Source organism: Suricata suricatta, chromosome 3 (genome assembly GCF_006229205.1).
Source record: "Suricata suricatta isolate VVHF042 chromosome 3, meerkat_22Aug2017_6uvM2_HiC, whole genome shotgun sequence".
In the NCBI taxonomy this organism is placed as follows: domain Eukaryota; kingdom Metazoa; phylum Chordata; class Mammalia; order Carnivora; family Herpestidae; genus Suricata; species Suricata suricatta.
The window spans coordinates 20,291,591-20,309,550 of NC_043702.1; the positions used below are offsets into that span (position 1 = coordinate 20,291,591).

The window sequence follows — 17,960 nt, forward strand, 5'->3', positions numbered from 1 at the left end:
CCGGGGCTAAAGGCCCCGCCCACCTCGCTGGACTTTGGGACTCCGAGCTCCCAGGACTCAGGCGCTCCGCAGAGATGAGCATTTTGGGCAAGGGCAGGAGCTTCCTGGCGGCCGGCTTGCTGAAGAACCAATCGGCCATCGTCACCGGCGGGGCCACGGGTATCGGAAAGGCCATCGCCACCGAGCTCCTGAACCTGGGTACGTGAGTAGGCCCCTGTGCCAGACAACTCAGATTGAGGGATCGGCAGAGACACGCTGGAGTAACCTGCAGTCGGGGACCCAGGAGGAGTGACTAGGCAAGTCTGGGAGACGTAGACTTGATAAGCAAAGCAGCTGGAGGCGAGGGCAAACTGGAAACGGGGGAAGGGGGAGGGAAGGAAGATAGTTCTTCCTAAGAAATTGTGGAGGGGCGCCTGGGTGGCTCAGTCGGTTAAGCGTCCGACTTTGGCTTAGGTCACGATCTCACGGTTTGTGAGTTCAAGCCCCGCGTCAGGCTCTGTGCTGACAGCTAGCTCAGAGCCTGGAACCTGCTTTGGATTCTGTATCTCCCTCTCTCTGACCCCCCACCCCCCCGCTCGCACTGTCTCTCTCTGTCTCTCAAACATAAATAAAAAACATTTAAAATAATTTAGAAATTGTGGAGAAACGTTGACTAATGAAACCAGTTTGTAGGCTAAAGGGAACAGTTAGAATCAAAGATACTTGGCCCGAAGTAGGGAATAAGGACACCTTTGGGAACGTGCTATGGAATTATTTATAGATGTGTTTTTAAAATTAGTTCATCCTTTGTATTGCCTAATGAGGAAACACGAGAAAACTTCATTTCACTTCGTTTAATTGTTAAACGTCGTAACACCCGAAAGACTCCCATCAAGTGTAATCTGCACACTACTGTTAGAGTATTTACCCAAACTTGTAGAAAGGGAGGATTTTGTAAGCACACAAACAAGTAAACCACAAAGCGGAAAATGGGCAAGTTTACCTACATGATACATGAGGGTGTAAATCCTCATTGAATGAAAAAAATGTACATAAACTATAAAGGCATATGAAAAAAAATTTACAATATACAACAAATTTATTATTATAAAGTGCTCTGAAGAATAAATAAGGAAAAGATCTAACATAGAGATACAGACTAATGATCTAGACCAAGTTTTCCAAATAAAGAACTAAAAATAGGTAATAGATTTCTGAAAATAATCAACTTTATTGGGAATAAAATGCAAAGTAAAACAGTAACATGAGGTCATTGTTTTTCTAACAAAGTTTTAAAACATTGGGGAAAATGAAAGTGTTAAGGAGCTGGTGAGAAGATGGGCAAGAATGAATTATTAGAAGTTTTCTCCAGAGCAATTTGGAAAAAAGGTATAAAACATTAACAATATTCATGCTCTGTGACTAGCAATTCTTCTCTAGGAATTTACTCTAAGGATATAATCAGAGACAAGCACAGATTTGCTACAAGGATGAGTGGCAAAATGCTGGAGATAACCTAAATAACCATTCAAAAGGCAATCATTAAATCAATAACAATGAAATATGCTGCTATTTAAACATGGTGCTATTGAACACTATGTGGAGAAAAGCATGTCATATAATAGAAAAAAGAGGATTCTAAACAAAATGTAACAGTACAATTTGATTGTTAATGCAAATTACATATGCAGAAAAAGAGTGGAAGGCAATTTGTAACATTGTTAACAGCAACAAGTTTTCCTGAAAGTGATTTGAATTATGGAGGGTTAAATTGTCTTCATTTAAACAAATTTTAATGAACTCATGAATTGACTTTGCTTACCATTGTGTTTCTAGTGATTAGCATATAGTATGAACTAAAAAAAGAGTATTTTATTTTTTTTAATTTTATTGTAGAGAGAATAGTGTGCACACATGCAAGTAGGGGAGAGGAGCAGAGGGAGAGAGAGACAGAGAGAGAGAGAGAGAGAGAGAGAGAGAGAGAGAGAGAGAGAGAGAATCCCAAAGAGGCTCCGTGCTGTCAGTGTGGAACCTGACATGAGGCCACATCCCATGACCCTGGGATCATAACTGAGCCCAAATCAAGAGTCAAACATTCAACAGACTGAACCCCCCAAGGACCCCCCCCCAAATGAAAATATTTAAAAAATGAAAAAAATACTTTTTAAGATTTTATTTTTAAGTAATCTCTACACCCAACATGAAGCTCAAACTCACAACCCCAAGCCCAAGAGTCTCATGCTCTACTGACTGAGCCAGCCATGTACCCTGAAAATATATCTTTTTAATAGGGAAGAAAAGAGAAATAAACATTTCTTAATTTGTCCCTGGTATGGCTTCATTACCCAACACTCCACTCCCAAAACCAAATTCTATCCCTTTTCAGGAAAATTCATAAGAAAAGCAGAGTCATTATCATTATATGTGAATGTCAGAATCAAGCTTCAAGACACACTTGTCAGATTCTGGCTCACCCTTATAGAACCCTTTATGCATTTTCATATATTTGAACTTTCTTCTTGCTTGTTAGGTATGCATTGGTCAAACCCTACACTGGGGCACAGTGGCAGACTTTATTTTTATTATGATAGGATGATGGGGCGCCTGGTAGCTCTATTGATTGAGCGTCGACTTTCGCTCAGGTCATGATCTCAAAGTTTGTGAGTTCAAGCCCTGCATCCGGCTCTGTGCTGGCAGCTCAGAGCTTGGAGCCTACTTTGGATTCTGTGTCTCCTCTCTCTCTGCCCTTCCCCCGCTCCTCCTAAATCCCCTTCCTGATGATTTTGTGTGTGTATATTATCCACATGTACAGGTACACAGACACGGGTATATTTTGTTATTTACGAAACTGGGATGGTATTCTTACTACTTTGTAACTTTTTTCATTCCATGTTTGTACATATGTAGCATCAGAGTTACATAGTATTCGATTGTGTGGATGTATAATCATTTATGTAACCATTCCTTTCATAGAAATACAGGTTTCTAGTGTTTTACCCTGCATTCAGTGTTCTTCCTTGTAGTATGTTTGCACCTTAATTCACGTTTGTATGTAGTGAGAAGCCCTAGTGGTTAAATAGCAATTTATTTATTTGTTTGTTTCTTTATTAAATAGCCTTTTAAAGTTGTACTCCAGTAGAGCTCTGCTTGAATTAGATAACTTTCCGGAAGCCTTCAGGGTTCAGATGGCCATAGGTGATAATTTTGTAAACATCTGAATTCTATCATTTATATTTCACCATATCTTATTTGAGGCCTTAGACAAAGTCAGACATTAGTCAATTTAGTATTCTTGATCATATTTTAAAAATGAGACCTAAATTTAAAAAAAATGTTTATTTATTTTGAGAGAGAGAAAGTGTGAGCTGGGGAATGGCAGAGGGAGAGAGAGAATGGGAACAGTGGGAAGGGAGAGGGGGAGAGAGAGAGAGAGAGAGAGAGAGAGAGAGAGAGAGAGAGAGAGGGACTCTGGGCTCACTCTCGCTGTTGTGAGATCATGACTTGAGCTAAAATCAAGAGTCAGACGCTTAACCAGCCGAGCCACCCAGGTGCCTCCAAAATGAGGCTTAATTTTTAAGTATAGATTTAGGAAGAGTTGCGGATGTCGGTTTTTTAATTCCTGCCCTTTGCCCTATTCTGGAAGCGTCTCTGTTCCACCTCATTGACAGAGGAGCTGTTTCTCCTATCTCAAGGAAAACTGGCTGAAAGTGGATCTGGCCTCCAAATTTTTATTTCAGTTCTTTCCTTCCGGGGAGTAGAGCCCACCTGGTAACAAGGTGAAAGGAAACAGGGTCTCTTAACAGTATAATTTATGCCATGTTGAAAGTTATACATCAATTTTTGATAGATTTAATTCTATTTTAAAGTTAGTCTTGTTTTACCAGGAATTCACGGTGAGCCTTTTCAGTGTTTACTATGTAAAGCTTTCAGAATGCCCATCAAAACTTCCAAAAGTCGTCTCTATTGGACATTACTAAATTATAACATGAATTGGAGAAAAATAGTTTTTTTTAAGTGCCTTGTTTTAATATGCAGAAGCGAACTCATCCCATACAGCTAAAATAATTGTGGCCAAACGGAGACCCTTCTTACTGTTTACCTTTATAAACTCCATTTATTCCACGTGTGTACAGTGAATGTGGAGTGTGTGCTAGTATAACAATTATGGCAGCGACAGGGTCCCTGTTCTCTGGGGGTGACAGCGTGTTGGGGAGACTCTTAAGAACAGGTCATTACAATATCACATGGGCTTAAATACTGTGCTGGGGGTGGGGGCAGGGGTATAGTAGCATGTTGAAGGGACTACCAACCTCGGCTTGGTGAGGGAGAGGGGCGAGAGTTCTCCGTATAGTCTAATTATCAACATAGTTCAATTAAAATCCACTGTAGAGCCCTGGGAAGTCCAGAGTTGGCAAGGCTTCTTCTCTGTGTGCTTTGAAGCTCCCTTGGCCAGTGTTTCTGATATATTTATATGATTGTCTATGAAACGAAGGAAGCATTCTCTTTAGGATGAGCTAAGACATAAGGCAACAGTGAACACCAAGGTTCATGATCACTCAGTAAGGTGGATGGATATTCCAGTACGTCATAGCTTAGTATTTTAACTTCAGGAAAACACTGAGGGCAGTGCCAACATGCCCATGACCGAATATTCCTCTTATAACTCCATTTGCATTCAATTCTAATTTCACTTCCAGTGTTACCAGTTTTCATTTCTTTGTTGTATTTCCATCTTTTTGGACCAGCCTTCTTTCAGTCATAGGCTTATCACTGGGAGGCCCGGACACAACACGACTGTATTCTTTGGTGTCTGTGTGTGAATTGAAGGAAGTATGCATGGTGCCCAATCATGGCCAGACACCGAGAGCAGTGACAGCACTGATCATAATGTGCATCTGTTATCCAGTGGTGACTTGTAGACAGAACAGCTTGTATTTTATGCAGTTAGTCACAGTTCATGTATCATGGTAACTGACATTGAATCATGTCAGAGCTGAGCAGACCAAGGACTGCCTGTACTCCTATTATGCCCTTTTGGCCATCACATGACTGTTCCCAAACATTTATTTTTACAAAGATTGTAAATCTTACAGTACACTGCTATCATTTTTTCTTTAAGCAATCTCTGTTTGTGCCTGGGTGGCTGAATCAGTCTGGCCCTTGATTTCAGCTCAGGTCATGATCTCACAATTCGTGGGATCTGAGCCCCTCATCTGGCTCTGCACTCAGAGTGCACAGCCTGCTTGGGATTCTCTCTCTCTCTCTCTCTCTCTCTCTTTCTCTCTCTCCATCTCTCTCTGCTCCTCCTCCCTCAAAATAAATAAATAAACATTAAAAAAATAACAAAACCTGAATAGAAAGGAAAGTCTTTGTATTTACTCACATAGGTAATTTAGATTTCCATCTGCATCCTTGCCCTTCCATCTCAAAGACTTCCTTTACTCTTTTAAGTAATACAGTTCTGCTTTAATGAACTCTTCCAACTGTTACATGTGTGAGCAGATATTGATTTTGTCATCATCTTTGAAAACTGTTTTCACTGGGTCAAGATTTCTGGGTTCCCACATGCCTACCCTCTCCTCCTCCCCAGCACTTTCAAGCCATTTCTACTGTCTCTGGCTTGCAATATTTCTGAAAAAGAAGCCTTCTGTCTCCCTTGTCTTTTTTGTTTTGTTCTTTTTCTCTGACTGCTTTTAATATGTTTCTCTTTATCTCTAATTTATTTAATTTTATCATCAGTGCCACTTCTGGTTCTTTTATTACTTGACTTCTTTCATTGTTATGGGTTTTATTTACCTGCTTCTTTGCATCACTGGTAAAATTTTTGTTGGATGGTAGACCTTTGAATTTTACCTGTGGGATGCCAGTTATTTTTGTATTCTTTAAATATTCTTGAGTTTTGTTTTGAGGTGCACTTACGTTACTTGGAAACAGTTTGATACTTTAGGAGAGGTGTGTTGTATGTTAAGTGTTGATCTGAATGGTCTTTAATCTACAACTAATTTTGCTTCACTACTGAGGCCATACCCTTCTGCATATTTTTCCCACTGGCCCTTGAAAGGTTTTGCCTGGTGGGAACACTAACTGTTTTCAATGCTGTGTGGATGTCAGGATCTGGTGTCTCTGCTCATGCGGCTGGTTCCTTCCCCAGCCTCGCATGGTTTTTCTTCACTGGGCTCACAGTGTTTGTTTCCACTCTCTGAGATCTCCATGCCTCCATGCCCAGTGTCTGAAAACCATTGCTGTATATACTTGGTCTAGTTTGTAGTTATTTTGGTCTGGAGGGTAGACTCGGTTATTGATGCTCCCCTGTAACCAGAAGCAGAAGTCCTGACTCATCTTTTTTAATCTTTTTATTGGAAACATCTGAAATATTTCCTAAACATTGTTATGTTTAATTTAGACAACCAGTGAACGCATATTTACCAATGAAAGCATATTTACTTGTTCTCTGTTTTCTTTTCAGAGTGTAATGTGGTCATTGCATCTCGTAACTTTGATAGATTAAAATCTACTGCAGATGAACTGAAAGCCAGCCTGCCCCCCACCAACCAGGCTCAGATCATTCCCATAAGATGCAACATCCGCAAGGAAGAGGAGGTAATGCAAATATGTCTGTATTATTTATTCACTTATTTTAATCTATAGTAGTGCTGTGCTTCAGATGTTCCTATGGTAGCTGTTTTAGATAAGGTTCACTAGAAACAGAGTCTATGAAAGAGAATCTTTTGCTAATTAATGATTTACTGAGTGAATTACCTCCAGAGAAGGAGATGGAGGGAAACAAGATAAGGAAGCAAAGGAAGGATGTGGTCTCAGTGAGATTCTCTTTTGTGCCCTTTGCCCTTTAAGTCATTTTTTTTTAATTTGTAAGATTTTTTTCAATTTTTAAAAAATGTTTGTTTTTGAGAGAGAGCGCGCGCACGCATGAGCAGGGAAGGGGCAGAGAGAGAGGGAGACACAGAATCCAAAGCAGGCTCCAGGCTCTGAGCTGTCCACACATGCAGGGCTCGAACCCATAAGTCACAAGATCATGACCTGAGCTGAAGTTGGATGCTCAACCGACCGAGCCACCCAGGTGCTCCAAGGTTTTCTTTTTAAGTAATCCGTAATTTCTACACCTAACATCAGGCTCAAACTCACAACTGAGATCAAGAGTCACATGCCCTACCAAGTGAGCCAGCCAGGCACTCCTTTTAGGTCATTTCATAATGTTAATTGTAACCTGATTTTAGTAGCATTGATTATTCTGGGTTTACAGCTTACAAATTCATACAAGGAGGCTTGTATTCAGAAGTGATCCAGGCTCTTGGCTAAATCTTGTCATCAGAATTACCAATTTAGTTTTCTGATCTGTGGGTATTATGGTACTCAGAGTTACCATTTCCTGTTACAAACTGCATGTTCTTTTCCTCTCTAGAGTAAGCTATCAGTCCAAGTAGCAAGTTAAGTGATTAACCAGTTGACTTTTAACACTTTTCTTTAGGTGAACAGTTTGGTCAAATCCACCTTGAATATTTATGGTAAGATTAATTTTTTGGTCAACAATGGAGGAGGCCAGTTCATGTCGTCTGCAGAAAACATCAGTGCGAAAGGATGGCATGCGGTGATCGAAACCAACTTGACGGGCACCTTCTACATGTGCAAAGCAGGCAAGTGTGATGAATAACCCAAAAAAGTCAAGGTGTCTTTATTTAAAGATTATAGAGACTGTTGAAATGTTAGAGGTGCAGAAACCCCATGGCATCAACATTTACTGCCCTGGTTCACTCCCATACAGCACAGGAGTGTCAGCTGTTCCCTTTCTGGCTGGTAATTTGACAATATTTGGAATGTATGGATATACTTTGATCTTATAATTTTATTTTTGGAAATTTGTCATGAGAAAATTCTTAAGGATCTTATTCTTAAGATACAGCTACAAAGTTGTTCCTGAAATTAAAATTTTAAAAAATAACTCTCACACTGTGTCTTAAAGAAATGAATTTATTAAATCTGTTATAAGGGCCTGCTCATTAACTTAGTGAAATCTTCAGGGAGAACACCAGATAGAGTCCATATTCTTTCCGGCTAACAACTGGTCAGCATGCATAATCTTATGAAAGTTAAGTTTTATAGGTGGTAATATTCAACTCCTGAAGTCGAGTAACTCAAGGGTTTTCTTGCAAGCTTTCCAAGACATTTTTTATGGCAAAAACCATAGAACAAGTATAATTTTAACCAAAAGGGTCTTTACCCCAACATAGGTTAGGCTTTATCTTCTTAATGTCTCTCAGTCAAAGTCTTGCAGACATTCCCAGCCTTTAACTTTATCTAACCAGCAGTGAAACACTTTATATTAGTTGTGACCAGTGGTTCCAGTGTAGGGACCATAGGAAAAAAAAACACCAGGAGCTTAAACAAGATAGTTTGTTTCTCCCTCATGTAACAAGTTCAGGTAGGTAGCTAGGGATAACATGGTAGTTCCAGAATCAGTGGGGACTGCACCGTTGTGATTTGTAATGAGTATATATTTTGGTCTGTCTCCAGTTCCTGGTTCATAGCTCCCGTTGACCCTTGGGATTTCCTAAGCAATAAGAGCAATGGGAGAATCTTTTGTTATAACACTTGGTCTTCTTGTCTTCAGTACCTGAAATGGCTTTAGGACCATAAAGGTGAAATGAGTGTCTGTTATTCATAACAAGCCCTGTTCAATCACAACTGAGTTTATGTTAATGAGGTGACTTTTGAAAATGACCTATGGGAGCCGATTGGTAGGGAACCAGCTTGGATTAGGGTTGGAACTTCCAGTCTCACCTCCTGGTTTCTGGGGAGGAGAGAGGGGTGAAGGTCAAATCTGTGACCAGTGACTGTCCGTCCGCCCGGCTGGTAGGCTGGTCGGTTGATGCAGGTTCCTGAGGGAGGGAGAGAGAATAGGGTAAGGCAGGGGCGCCTGGATGGCTCAGTCGGTTAAGTGTCCGGCTTCGGCTCAGGTCAGATCTCACGGTTCGTGGGTTCGTGGGTTTGAGCGTGGGCTGAGCGGGCTCTGTGCTGACTGCTAGCTCAGAGCCTGGAGCCTATTTCAGATTCTATGTCTCCCTCTCTTTCTGACCCTCCCCTGCTCGCACTCTCTCTGTCTCTCAAAAATAAATAAAAAGCATTAAAAAATTTTAAAAAGAAAGAAAAAAAAGAGAATAGGGTAGGGCAGGGAGCACAGAAAATGGAGGCAAGACAAAATCTCTGATCACAGCGCCGGAGGGACCGACACTACCCTGCCTACAGGCGGTTAATCTTTGTTCTTCTGGCAGCTCCCGCCGGGGAGTGACTCTTCCTTGCCTGCAGGCGGCTGATCTCCGTTCTTCTGGCTCCCCACAAGTGACCAGTGGTTTAATCAACCACAGCTATGTAATGCAGCCTCCATAAAAACTCAAAGGACAGGGTTGGTAAATCAGAACACTTCCAGGTTCAAACTCCAGAGGGCAGAAGTTTCCTTATTCAGGACATTGCCCTGTGTATTTTTCATCTGCCTGTTGGTTCATATCCCTTAGTATCCTTTGTAAGAAACTGATAATGTAGTGAGTGAACTAGTTTCCCGTGTTCAAGAGCAGATTCCTCAAATCCAAGAAGGAGCTTGTGAAAACCTCTAATTTATAGCCAGTTGGTCTGAAGCACAGGTAGTCAGCTGTACTTGTGATTGGCATCAATGACTCAAACATCTAAAAGAAATATTCCTGTCATACCCGGGAAAAGTGTTGGGGGAAAAACAAAGATGATATCAGAGTTCTAAAATATAGTACTATTTAACCAGAAGCAGAAGGTCTGTGTTAGGGTAATTTAAATAAACTTATTCCCCATTCTTTTTTTAATAGGTTTTTTAGATATTCAGTAGGGCACTTAGTGCTTTATTTGTTTTCATTTTCAAAGTTTTTCTTGGCTTTTCGTGACCTTTTATTCTTTCAGACAAATTTTATATTCAGGTTCTTTTCCTCAAAAATCCTGGTGGGGAATTTGATTGGAATTGTGTTAAACTTATCAATAATTTGAAAACAGTTAACATGTTTAAATAATGTCTCTCCATAATGGCATGTATTTTATTAATAGATACTTATTTTATATTTTTTGGCAAAGATTTGTGGGTTTTGTCATGTAGATCTCATATTTTCTTTTATTAAAGTTATGACTAGGTATTTTTGATGGCTCTTGCTATTTTGAATGGGCTGTTTTCCCAATTATTTTGCAACTGGATTATTGTTGGTTTATAGAAGTATTTTTTTCAAGTTGAGCTTGTAGCTTTATCTAGCAATTGTAGCTTTAGCAGTTTTTTAAATTAGTCTTTTGGGTGTTTTAGATGTATAATCATGTTATCTAAAAATAAATACTGTATTTAATTGAGTCAAAAATACCGTCAATTCAGAATTGCCCCATTTCATATATCACTAAGAAAGTACAATCAGTGCTATATGTATCGTAAGAAGCCACCAACTATAAGACATATCCCAATTTCAAAAATGTGAAAATGGGGGCACCTACCTGGCTCAGTCAGTAGAGCACTTGAGTCTTGATCTCAAGATTATGAGTTCGAACCCCATGTTGGGTGATGAGAGTACTTAAAAATAAAATCTAAAAATAATAATAATGTGAAAACAATATGAAAGAATTAGAAATTAAAAATAGTGTATTTTATATCTTCTTTTCTAGTAGCTCTACCTGCTTTTTCTGTCATATTCTATGAATTGGTAAGAACTTACTGGAAAGCATTAAGTAATAATGGGAAGGCATTCTTATTTTGGCCAAAGCTTTTAATAGGAATGGTTTTTGAATTGTTCTCTGGCCTTTACATTCTAAAAATTTGATTTCTGGGGCCCCTGGGTGGCTCAGTTGGTTAAGTGTCTGACTTCAGGTGATGATCTCGGGGTTCATGAGTTCAAGCGTGGGGTCGGGCTCTTTGCTGACAGCTCAGAGCCTGGAGCCTGCTTCTGATTCTGTGTCACCCTCTCTCTCTGCCCTCCCTGCTTGCACTCTGACTCTCTCTCTCTCTCAAAAATAAATAAACAGTAAAAAAATAAACATTATTAAAAATTAGATTTCTGTTAAAGCTAGTCTTGGCTATTCTTCTCTGGCATTGTCTTGATAATATGAATAGAGTTAATGGCTAAATGTCAAATAGGGCTTCAAAAAGGATAACGTACTTAAAGAATGAAACAAAAGAAGGATAAGACTTGTATCTAAAAACTACAAAGCATTGCTCACAGAAATGAAAGGAGATTAAAATAAAGGGAAAAACATTTGATGTTTATGAATTGGGAGATACAATATTGTTAAGATGGTAGTTCTTCCCAAATTGATCTGTAGGTTTAGCACAGTCCCTATTATGTTTACAGAATTGACAAGCAGATCCTAAAATACACATGTAGGTACATAGGACTCAGAATAGCTTAAATGGTTTTGCAACAGGTGAAAGATGGAGAACTTATACTTCTTGGTTTCAAGACACGTGGTACTGGCATAAGGACAGATGTATAGGTCATTGGACAGATTTCCCAGTCCAGAAATAAACCCTTATATCTGCGGTCAAACCCTTATATTTATGATTTTTGCCGAAGGGGCCAAGGCAAATCTATGGGGAAATGATAGTCTTTTCAACAGATGGTGCTTGGACAGTTGGATATGCACATGCAAAAAGACCTTTACTTTATTTACATCATAAATAATAATTAACCCAAAGTACAAAATGGACCATGGACCTAAGAGCAAAAAGTAAAACTTTGTAATTTTTAGAAGCAAACAAAGGACAAAACCTTTATGACCTTGGCTTAGGCAATGAGTCCTGAGATACACCACCCAAAATACCACGCATCAAGTAAAAAAACTGATGAACTGGACTTAATCAGAATTAACACGTGTGTGCTTCAAAAGATAACATTAAGAAAATGAAAAGATAAGCCATAGACTGGGAGAAAAGATTTCCAAATCACATATCTAATAACTTGTATCCAGAATATAAAAAGAACTCTTATAATTCAGTATTAAGAAAACAAACCAATTAAAAAATGCGCAAAAGATTTGAATAGCTATTTCACCAAAGAAATGGTTGATAAGTACATCAGAAGATTCTCCACACCATTAGTCATTAGGGAAATGCCAATCAAAACCTCAGTGAAGGGCGCCTGGGTGGCTCAGTTGGTTAAGTGTTTGACTTCAGCTCAGGTCATGATCTCACGGTTTGTGGATTTGACCCCCACGTCGGGCTCTCTGCTGACAGCTCAGAGCCTAGTGCCTTCTTCAGATTCTGTGTCTCCCTCTCTCTCTGTTCCTCCTCTGCTTGTGCTCTGTCTCTGTCTCTCTCTCTCAGAAATAAATAAAACATTTAAAAACATTAAAAAAAAAAAACCTTAGTGAAATATTGCTACATAACCACGGAAGAAACTGGAATCCTCATGCGTTTCTGGTAGACACTGGAAAATAGTCTGGTAGTTTCTTGAAAAGTTAAACCTACAGTTAACCGTATAACATGACCCAGCAGATTCCCCCAAGGGAACTAAAAACACAAAGGTTTATATTCAAAATCACTTGAAATAGAAACATTCCAAATGTTCATCAGCTGGTGAATGGATAAATGAAATATGGCCTATCCAATTCAATGGAATACTATTTGGCAAGAAAAGTTAATTCTTAATACATGATACACCCTGGATGAAGTTCACAAACATTAATCTAAGTGAGAGAAGCCAGATACAAAAGACCATATGCTGTGTGCTTTTATATGCAATGTTCAAAAAAAGCAAATTTAAATAAACAGAAAGTACATGAGGGTTGCAGGGGGGGATGCCTTGAGCTGCAGAAAGCTGCCAACGAACTTTTGGGGAGTGATGGAAATGTTCTAAGATTGGATTGTGGTAGTGGTTACATGACTCTGTATATTTACTAAAAGTCTAAGTTGTGCACATAAAGTGGATGAATTTTGTGATCCCTAAATTATGCCCAATTCGGCTTTTTATAAAAAGGAAATGTAAATTAAAAGTTTTTAAATAACTTGCTGGGACAGGGGATGAGAGTCAGGACACTGTGTCATATGTTTGTCGTTGATCTGTTTCCTGCAGTTTACACCTCCTGGATGAAAGAGCATGGAGGATCTATTGTCAATATCACCATCCTTACTAAAAACGGACTTCCAGGATTTCTGTAAGCACACTCACATAGATATTTTTTTCTATGTCTTTGGGTTTTGTCTTCTGAATAGAGGAAAATGGGGTTGAGAAAATTTCATAAGTCATGATCCTTAATCCTTTCATAAGTTTTGATATCAACGCCTAGTTATGCCCTTTATTTGAACATTAAAAATGTACTTCCCAAAAATTTCCATCCATCTTAGGCTTGCCAGATTTACCAAGAAAAAAGAAAAAACAGATGCCCCATTAAATTTTTTATTGTAAGTCCGTCCCAAATATTGCATACATCTTTTTTGTTGTTGTTCATTTCATGGACTTTCATTTTATTTTTTTTATACAATTTATTTTTTTAACGTTTGCAATTATTTTCCGTCATTTACAATACAGTAGTTTCAATGATACTCCAAACAGAAAAGCGAAGTAAAAAATCAAAACCCCCACTTCTATTTCATGTAATTAGACTTATACAGAAATTAGAAGGTTAGGTACCAACTAGTTAATCACCTAATTTCACAGCTATCTGAAGTGGCAATTGTAATATAGCAGCTTATCTATGATACATTCAAGATACATAAAGGGGTGCATACATCTGTATGCTAAAATTTTGTTGTTGTTGCTGTTGTCTATCTGAAATCCAAATTTAACTGAATGTTCTATATTTTATCCAGTAGCCCTTATCCAGATGTCACTAATCTGGTCATCATTGTTTGGAGATATCTTTTTTGTTAAAGTGTAGAAATAAAACTAATTTAGGTTAATTTAGATTAGAATACTGTGATACCTATTCATATTTAGAGAGAACTGCTAAATTGTTACTCCATAGTAGAATTTTTATTCTATTTTATACTATTTGACTCTTATTCTGATTTTGGTGAAATTTTATGTTGGAAATGGATTTTTTAAAAAGTCAATCAATGAATTAATTGACTGTTCTGGCTCAGTAGACTCATAATAATCTAAAAGGGCATCCACATGAAACAAAGGGAAAAACAATGTGCCAGGAAGCTACTTGAAAACCACACATTTAGCAGGTAAAAAGTCTGGTTTACAAAAAAATTCGTTTTGCTGATTTCTTTCATATCTTTTATAAGTTCTGATTCCTTCCATTTTTTCTGAAAAAAATTTTATTTTCCAACATAGAAAATTTTTATGAAATAAATCTATCTTAGTGTTATAAGAACATAAATGCTAGTTTATATATATATATATATATATATATACAAAACTGCATAAAGTACAAAGTTGAATGCTCTATACCTTCTCATCCCAAAAAAAACCTTTTAACTAAGACAGTGACCTGAATTCCTTTATTATTAGTTCATCATCTGTAATCTATAGGGTGATATTTTGGTACTGTGTGAATATTCATTTTCTATTGTGATTTTTGGAAACATCATTGATTCTTACCCGAATCACTTATTACATTAGGGTTGGGAAAATATTAATTTTTCTGATTTCATAATTGCTCCTATATTTATTAGCTGATATTCTTTGATAAAAAGGCTTCTCTGCAACAACCATTCCTTTATCTGTATAGTTATTACTATTATCATTATCATTATTAAATTTTTTGGTATAGCACTATGGATTTATGGACTTATTTTTAAATTTGTCTTTCCCAATGCACATTATTATCTCAAAGTTAATGGAAATTTGTATTGTTTCTACATTTTGCTATTACAAATAATTCTGCAGTGAATAGCACTGTACATATTTGTTTCATATTTGCAGAGTTACATGTTTACTGTATATCTGGGAAGATGGATTGCTGGGTGAAGGTGAAAGGTAAATGCTTTTAGGTATTTCCAGGGGCATCTGGGTGGCTCAGTCAGTTAGTTAAGTATCTGACTTAAGCTTAGGTTATGATCTTGCGGTTGGGCTCTGTGCCGACAGCTCAGAGCCTAGAGCCTGCTTCCGATTCTGTCTCCTTCTCTCTGTCTCTCCGTGTCTTTCGCTCTCTCCCTCTCTTTCTCTCTCTCTCAAAAATAAAACATTGAAAAAATTTAAAGACACAACTCCTAGGTATTTCCAAATTTCTTTTCGTTTTGCACTCCCACCAGCAAAATATGAGCGTGCATGTTCCCCAGAGCCTCACCTAAAATGTGTGTTGTCGACATCTGGACAGCTCTGCTAGGCAAGAAATGCCTCATTCTCAGTGGAACGCCCTTTGATTTGTTGAAAGGCTATCTGGATAGCTTGTGTGTGTGTTTGAATTGTATTGCTCCTTGGCACATTTTTCTTAATGTTGTCTAAGACATTACATTTCTTCTGTGACATCTATGCTGGGGGGTTTAGGCTGACCTGCTGATCTTTTGGGTTACCGTTAATAATTAAAAGGGCAAAAGATAGGCCAAAAATCAACTCCTATATCCCATGGACAGACAGTTCATAAACCCAAATGCCCATCAGCAGGTGAATGAATCTACCAATTGTGGTCTGTCTCTGTAACAGACTACGACTTTGAAATAAGAGCGAATGAGCCATTAGCTCAGGCAACAACATGGACGAATCTCAAAATAATTATTCTGAGTGAAAGAAGCAAGACAAAGAAGAGCGTATACTGTATGGTTTTATGTGTGTAAGTTGTAGAAGCATTTGAAACATTTGTTAATGCTCTATTCACTGACAGTTGTACATCATCCCACCTCCTATTAATAAATCACAGGAAGAAAATAAGCCATGTGACAGTCCTCGAGAGGCAGTTTATTACTCATAATCTGTTCCCACACAGACTGCAAGAGTTTTCAGGTCATAATCTCACTCAGCTCCTAGTTCAGATCAATGCCAGTCCCTCTCGGCTTTTCCTTTAGCAGAAGAGTGACTGGAACTCCATTTCATGTGACATAGTTATCACTCCAAAGCTGAATTGTCAAACATCTGTTCTGTCCCAGTGGGGATTCAGTAATATCTGTCTCTGGTTTTCTACCTCTGCCTCTCATTCTAGTGGCTGTCTCTCTTGGGTGCCTATCAATTTGATTCATTCATCCTTCCTTCCTTCCTTCCTTTCTTTAATGTTTACTTATTTTTCAGAGAGAGAGACAGAGCGCAAGCAAGGGAGGGGCAGAGAGACAGGGAGACACAGAGTTTGAAGCAGGCTCCAGACTCTGAGCTGTCAGCACAGAGCCCAACACAGGGCTCGAACTCATTACCTGTGAGATCATGACCTGAGCCAAAGTCAGACATTTAACCAAGTGAGTCACCCAGGTGCCCAGGGCGCCTACCAATTTCTGAATGTCTGCCCCTTGTTTCTTCAGAGGCTCACTGTAACGGCTGAGCCTTCTTCTATGAGGAGAGGCAGGACCTCATGTGGTGATTCTGGTGATCAGGGGGCTGGTGCAAGGGGACAAACACCTCTAGTCCTCTTCACAGAAATTGTCAGGATTTGATTGTGCTTCTATATGAGCATGTCTGTTCCTGCCCCTGCCTCTTGCTTCTGGTGGTTTGGAGGAGCTTGGCAATTTCAATTTTCCATCCCTGCTGAGTGTTGCATTGGGGCTCCTCTTAGCATTGGCAGCAGTAGACAAGACAAAGGCGTGTGTTCTGCAGAGCCACCCTGGACTTCTGGACGCAGTAGCAACAAAAGTCATGGCCCCATCTGGTTGTGACGGGATCACTTGGGTAATTCTGACAAAGTAAGTTGGTGTCTGCCTGGAGTCCCACCAGGGTTGCTGCAGATGATACTGGAACAGAGATAAGTTTTCTTCAACAAGGTTGGGCTCCGCAGCTCTTTAGTGAGAAATGGATACACCCCCAGGTTTCACACACTTGGTTCTGAGGACCTTGTAATTAGAAATTCTAAGCTGTAGTGTGTCTGTACCTTGTGTGTGAGATCCCATTTGGATGCAGGCCTAAATATTTTGAACTTCTTTTCTGGAAATATATTAAAATTTATTTAAATTTTGGAGTGTCTAGAAAGCCTACTGATACTATTTCTAGCCCAATATATGAATTTCTTATCCCTTATAATCTAAAATTGATTTAAAAAATAACCAGGGGCGCCTGGATGGCTCAGTCAGTTAAGCATCCAACTTTAGCTCAAGTCATGATCTCATAGGTTGTGAGTTCAAGCTCCGCGTTGGGCTCTATGCTGACAGCTCAGAACCTGGAGCCTGCTTTGAATTCTGTGTCTCCCTCTCTCTCTGCCCTTCCCCTATTCATGCTCTGCCTCTCTCACACACACAAAAATAAATACACATTAAAAAAAACACGTGTGGGGTGCCTGGGTGGCTCAATCAATTTGGCCCAGATCATGATCCCGGGGTGGTGGGATCAGGCCCTGCATTGGGCTCTGCACTGAGCTTGGAGCCTGCTTGAGATTCTCCCTCTCCCTCTCTTCCCCCCCCGCCGCCCTTTTCCCCGGCTTGCATGCACTCTCTCTAAAAACAAACAAACAAACAAAACCCCACACTTGTAGCCCTTAAAATTACCAATTTATTAATTTTGCTCTGTAATAAAAAGGTCTTCAAAATATTTCTCTTATGGTCATGGTGTTTTGGAGGATGTCATGTGTGCCCATAATATAAGTTTGTTTGACTATCAGGTAACTGTATTTGGCTTTAACATTGAAGGACCTACTTCTTTCTCATTGTTCAGAAAAAGGATAAACAAGACAGACTCAACAAGAATGTATCTGTGGGGTTCTGATAGGTCATTGGCACACCTGTCAGTTAACGAGAGAACCAGTCAACAGAAACTGATTATAATTTTTATGTTTTGTCTTCCAAAGGCACAGTGGAGCAGCCAGGGAAGGTGTTTATAACCTCACCAAAACCTTAGCTGTGGAATGGGCCAACAGTGGAGTAAGGATCAACTGTGTTGCCCCTGTAGGTAAAC

General features: G+C 39.2%; 1 protein-coding gene across 3 annotated transcripts in view; it reads left to right on the forward strand.

Moving 5' to 3' along the window:
* The first annotated feature begins 38 nt into the window (after positions 1–38).
* The window catches only part of PECR (peroxisomal trans-2-enoyl-CoA reductase), a 36,349-nt gene continuing 18,427 nt past the window's right edge, over positions 39–17,960 (forward strand). For 2 of the 3 annotated variants that reach the window (XM_029932922.1, XM_029932921.1), the window contains exons 1-6: positions 39–198; positions 6,446–6,579; positions 7,466–7,631; positions 13,059–13,140; positions 14,859–14,912; positions 17,854–17,950. In XM_029932922.1, coding sequence (XP_029788782.1) covers positions 75–198; positions 6,446–6,579; positions 7,466–7,631; positions 13,059–13,140; positions 14,859–14,912; positions 17,854–17,950 — 657 coding nt within the window. In that variant the 5' untranslated portion in view covers positions 39–74. The remainder of the gene's footprint in view (positions 199–6,445; positions 6,580–7,465; positions 7,632–13,058; positions 13,141–14,858; positions 14,913–17,853; positions 17,951–17,960) is intronic. The other variant, XM_029932923.1, reaches the window with a different exon arrangement.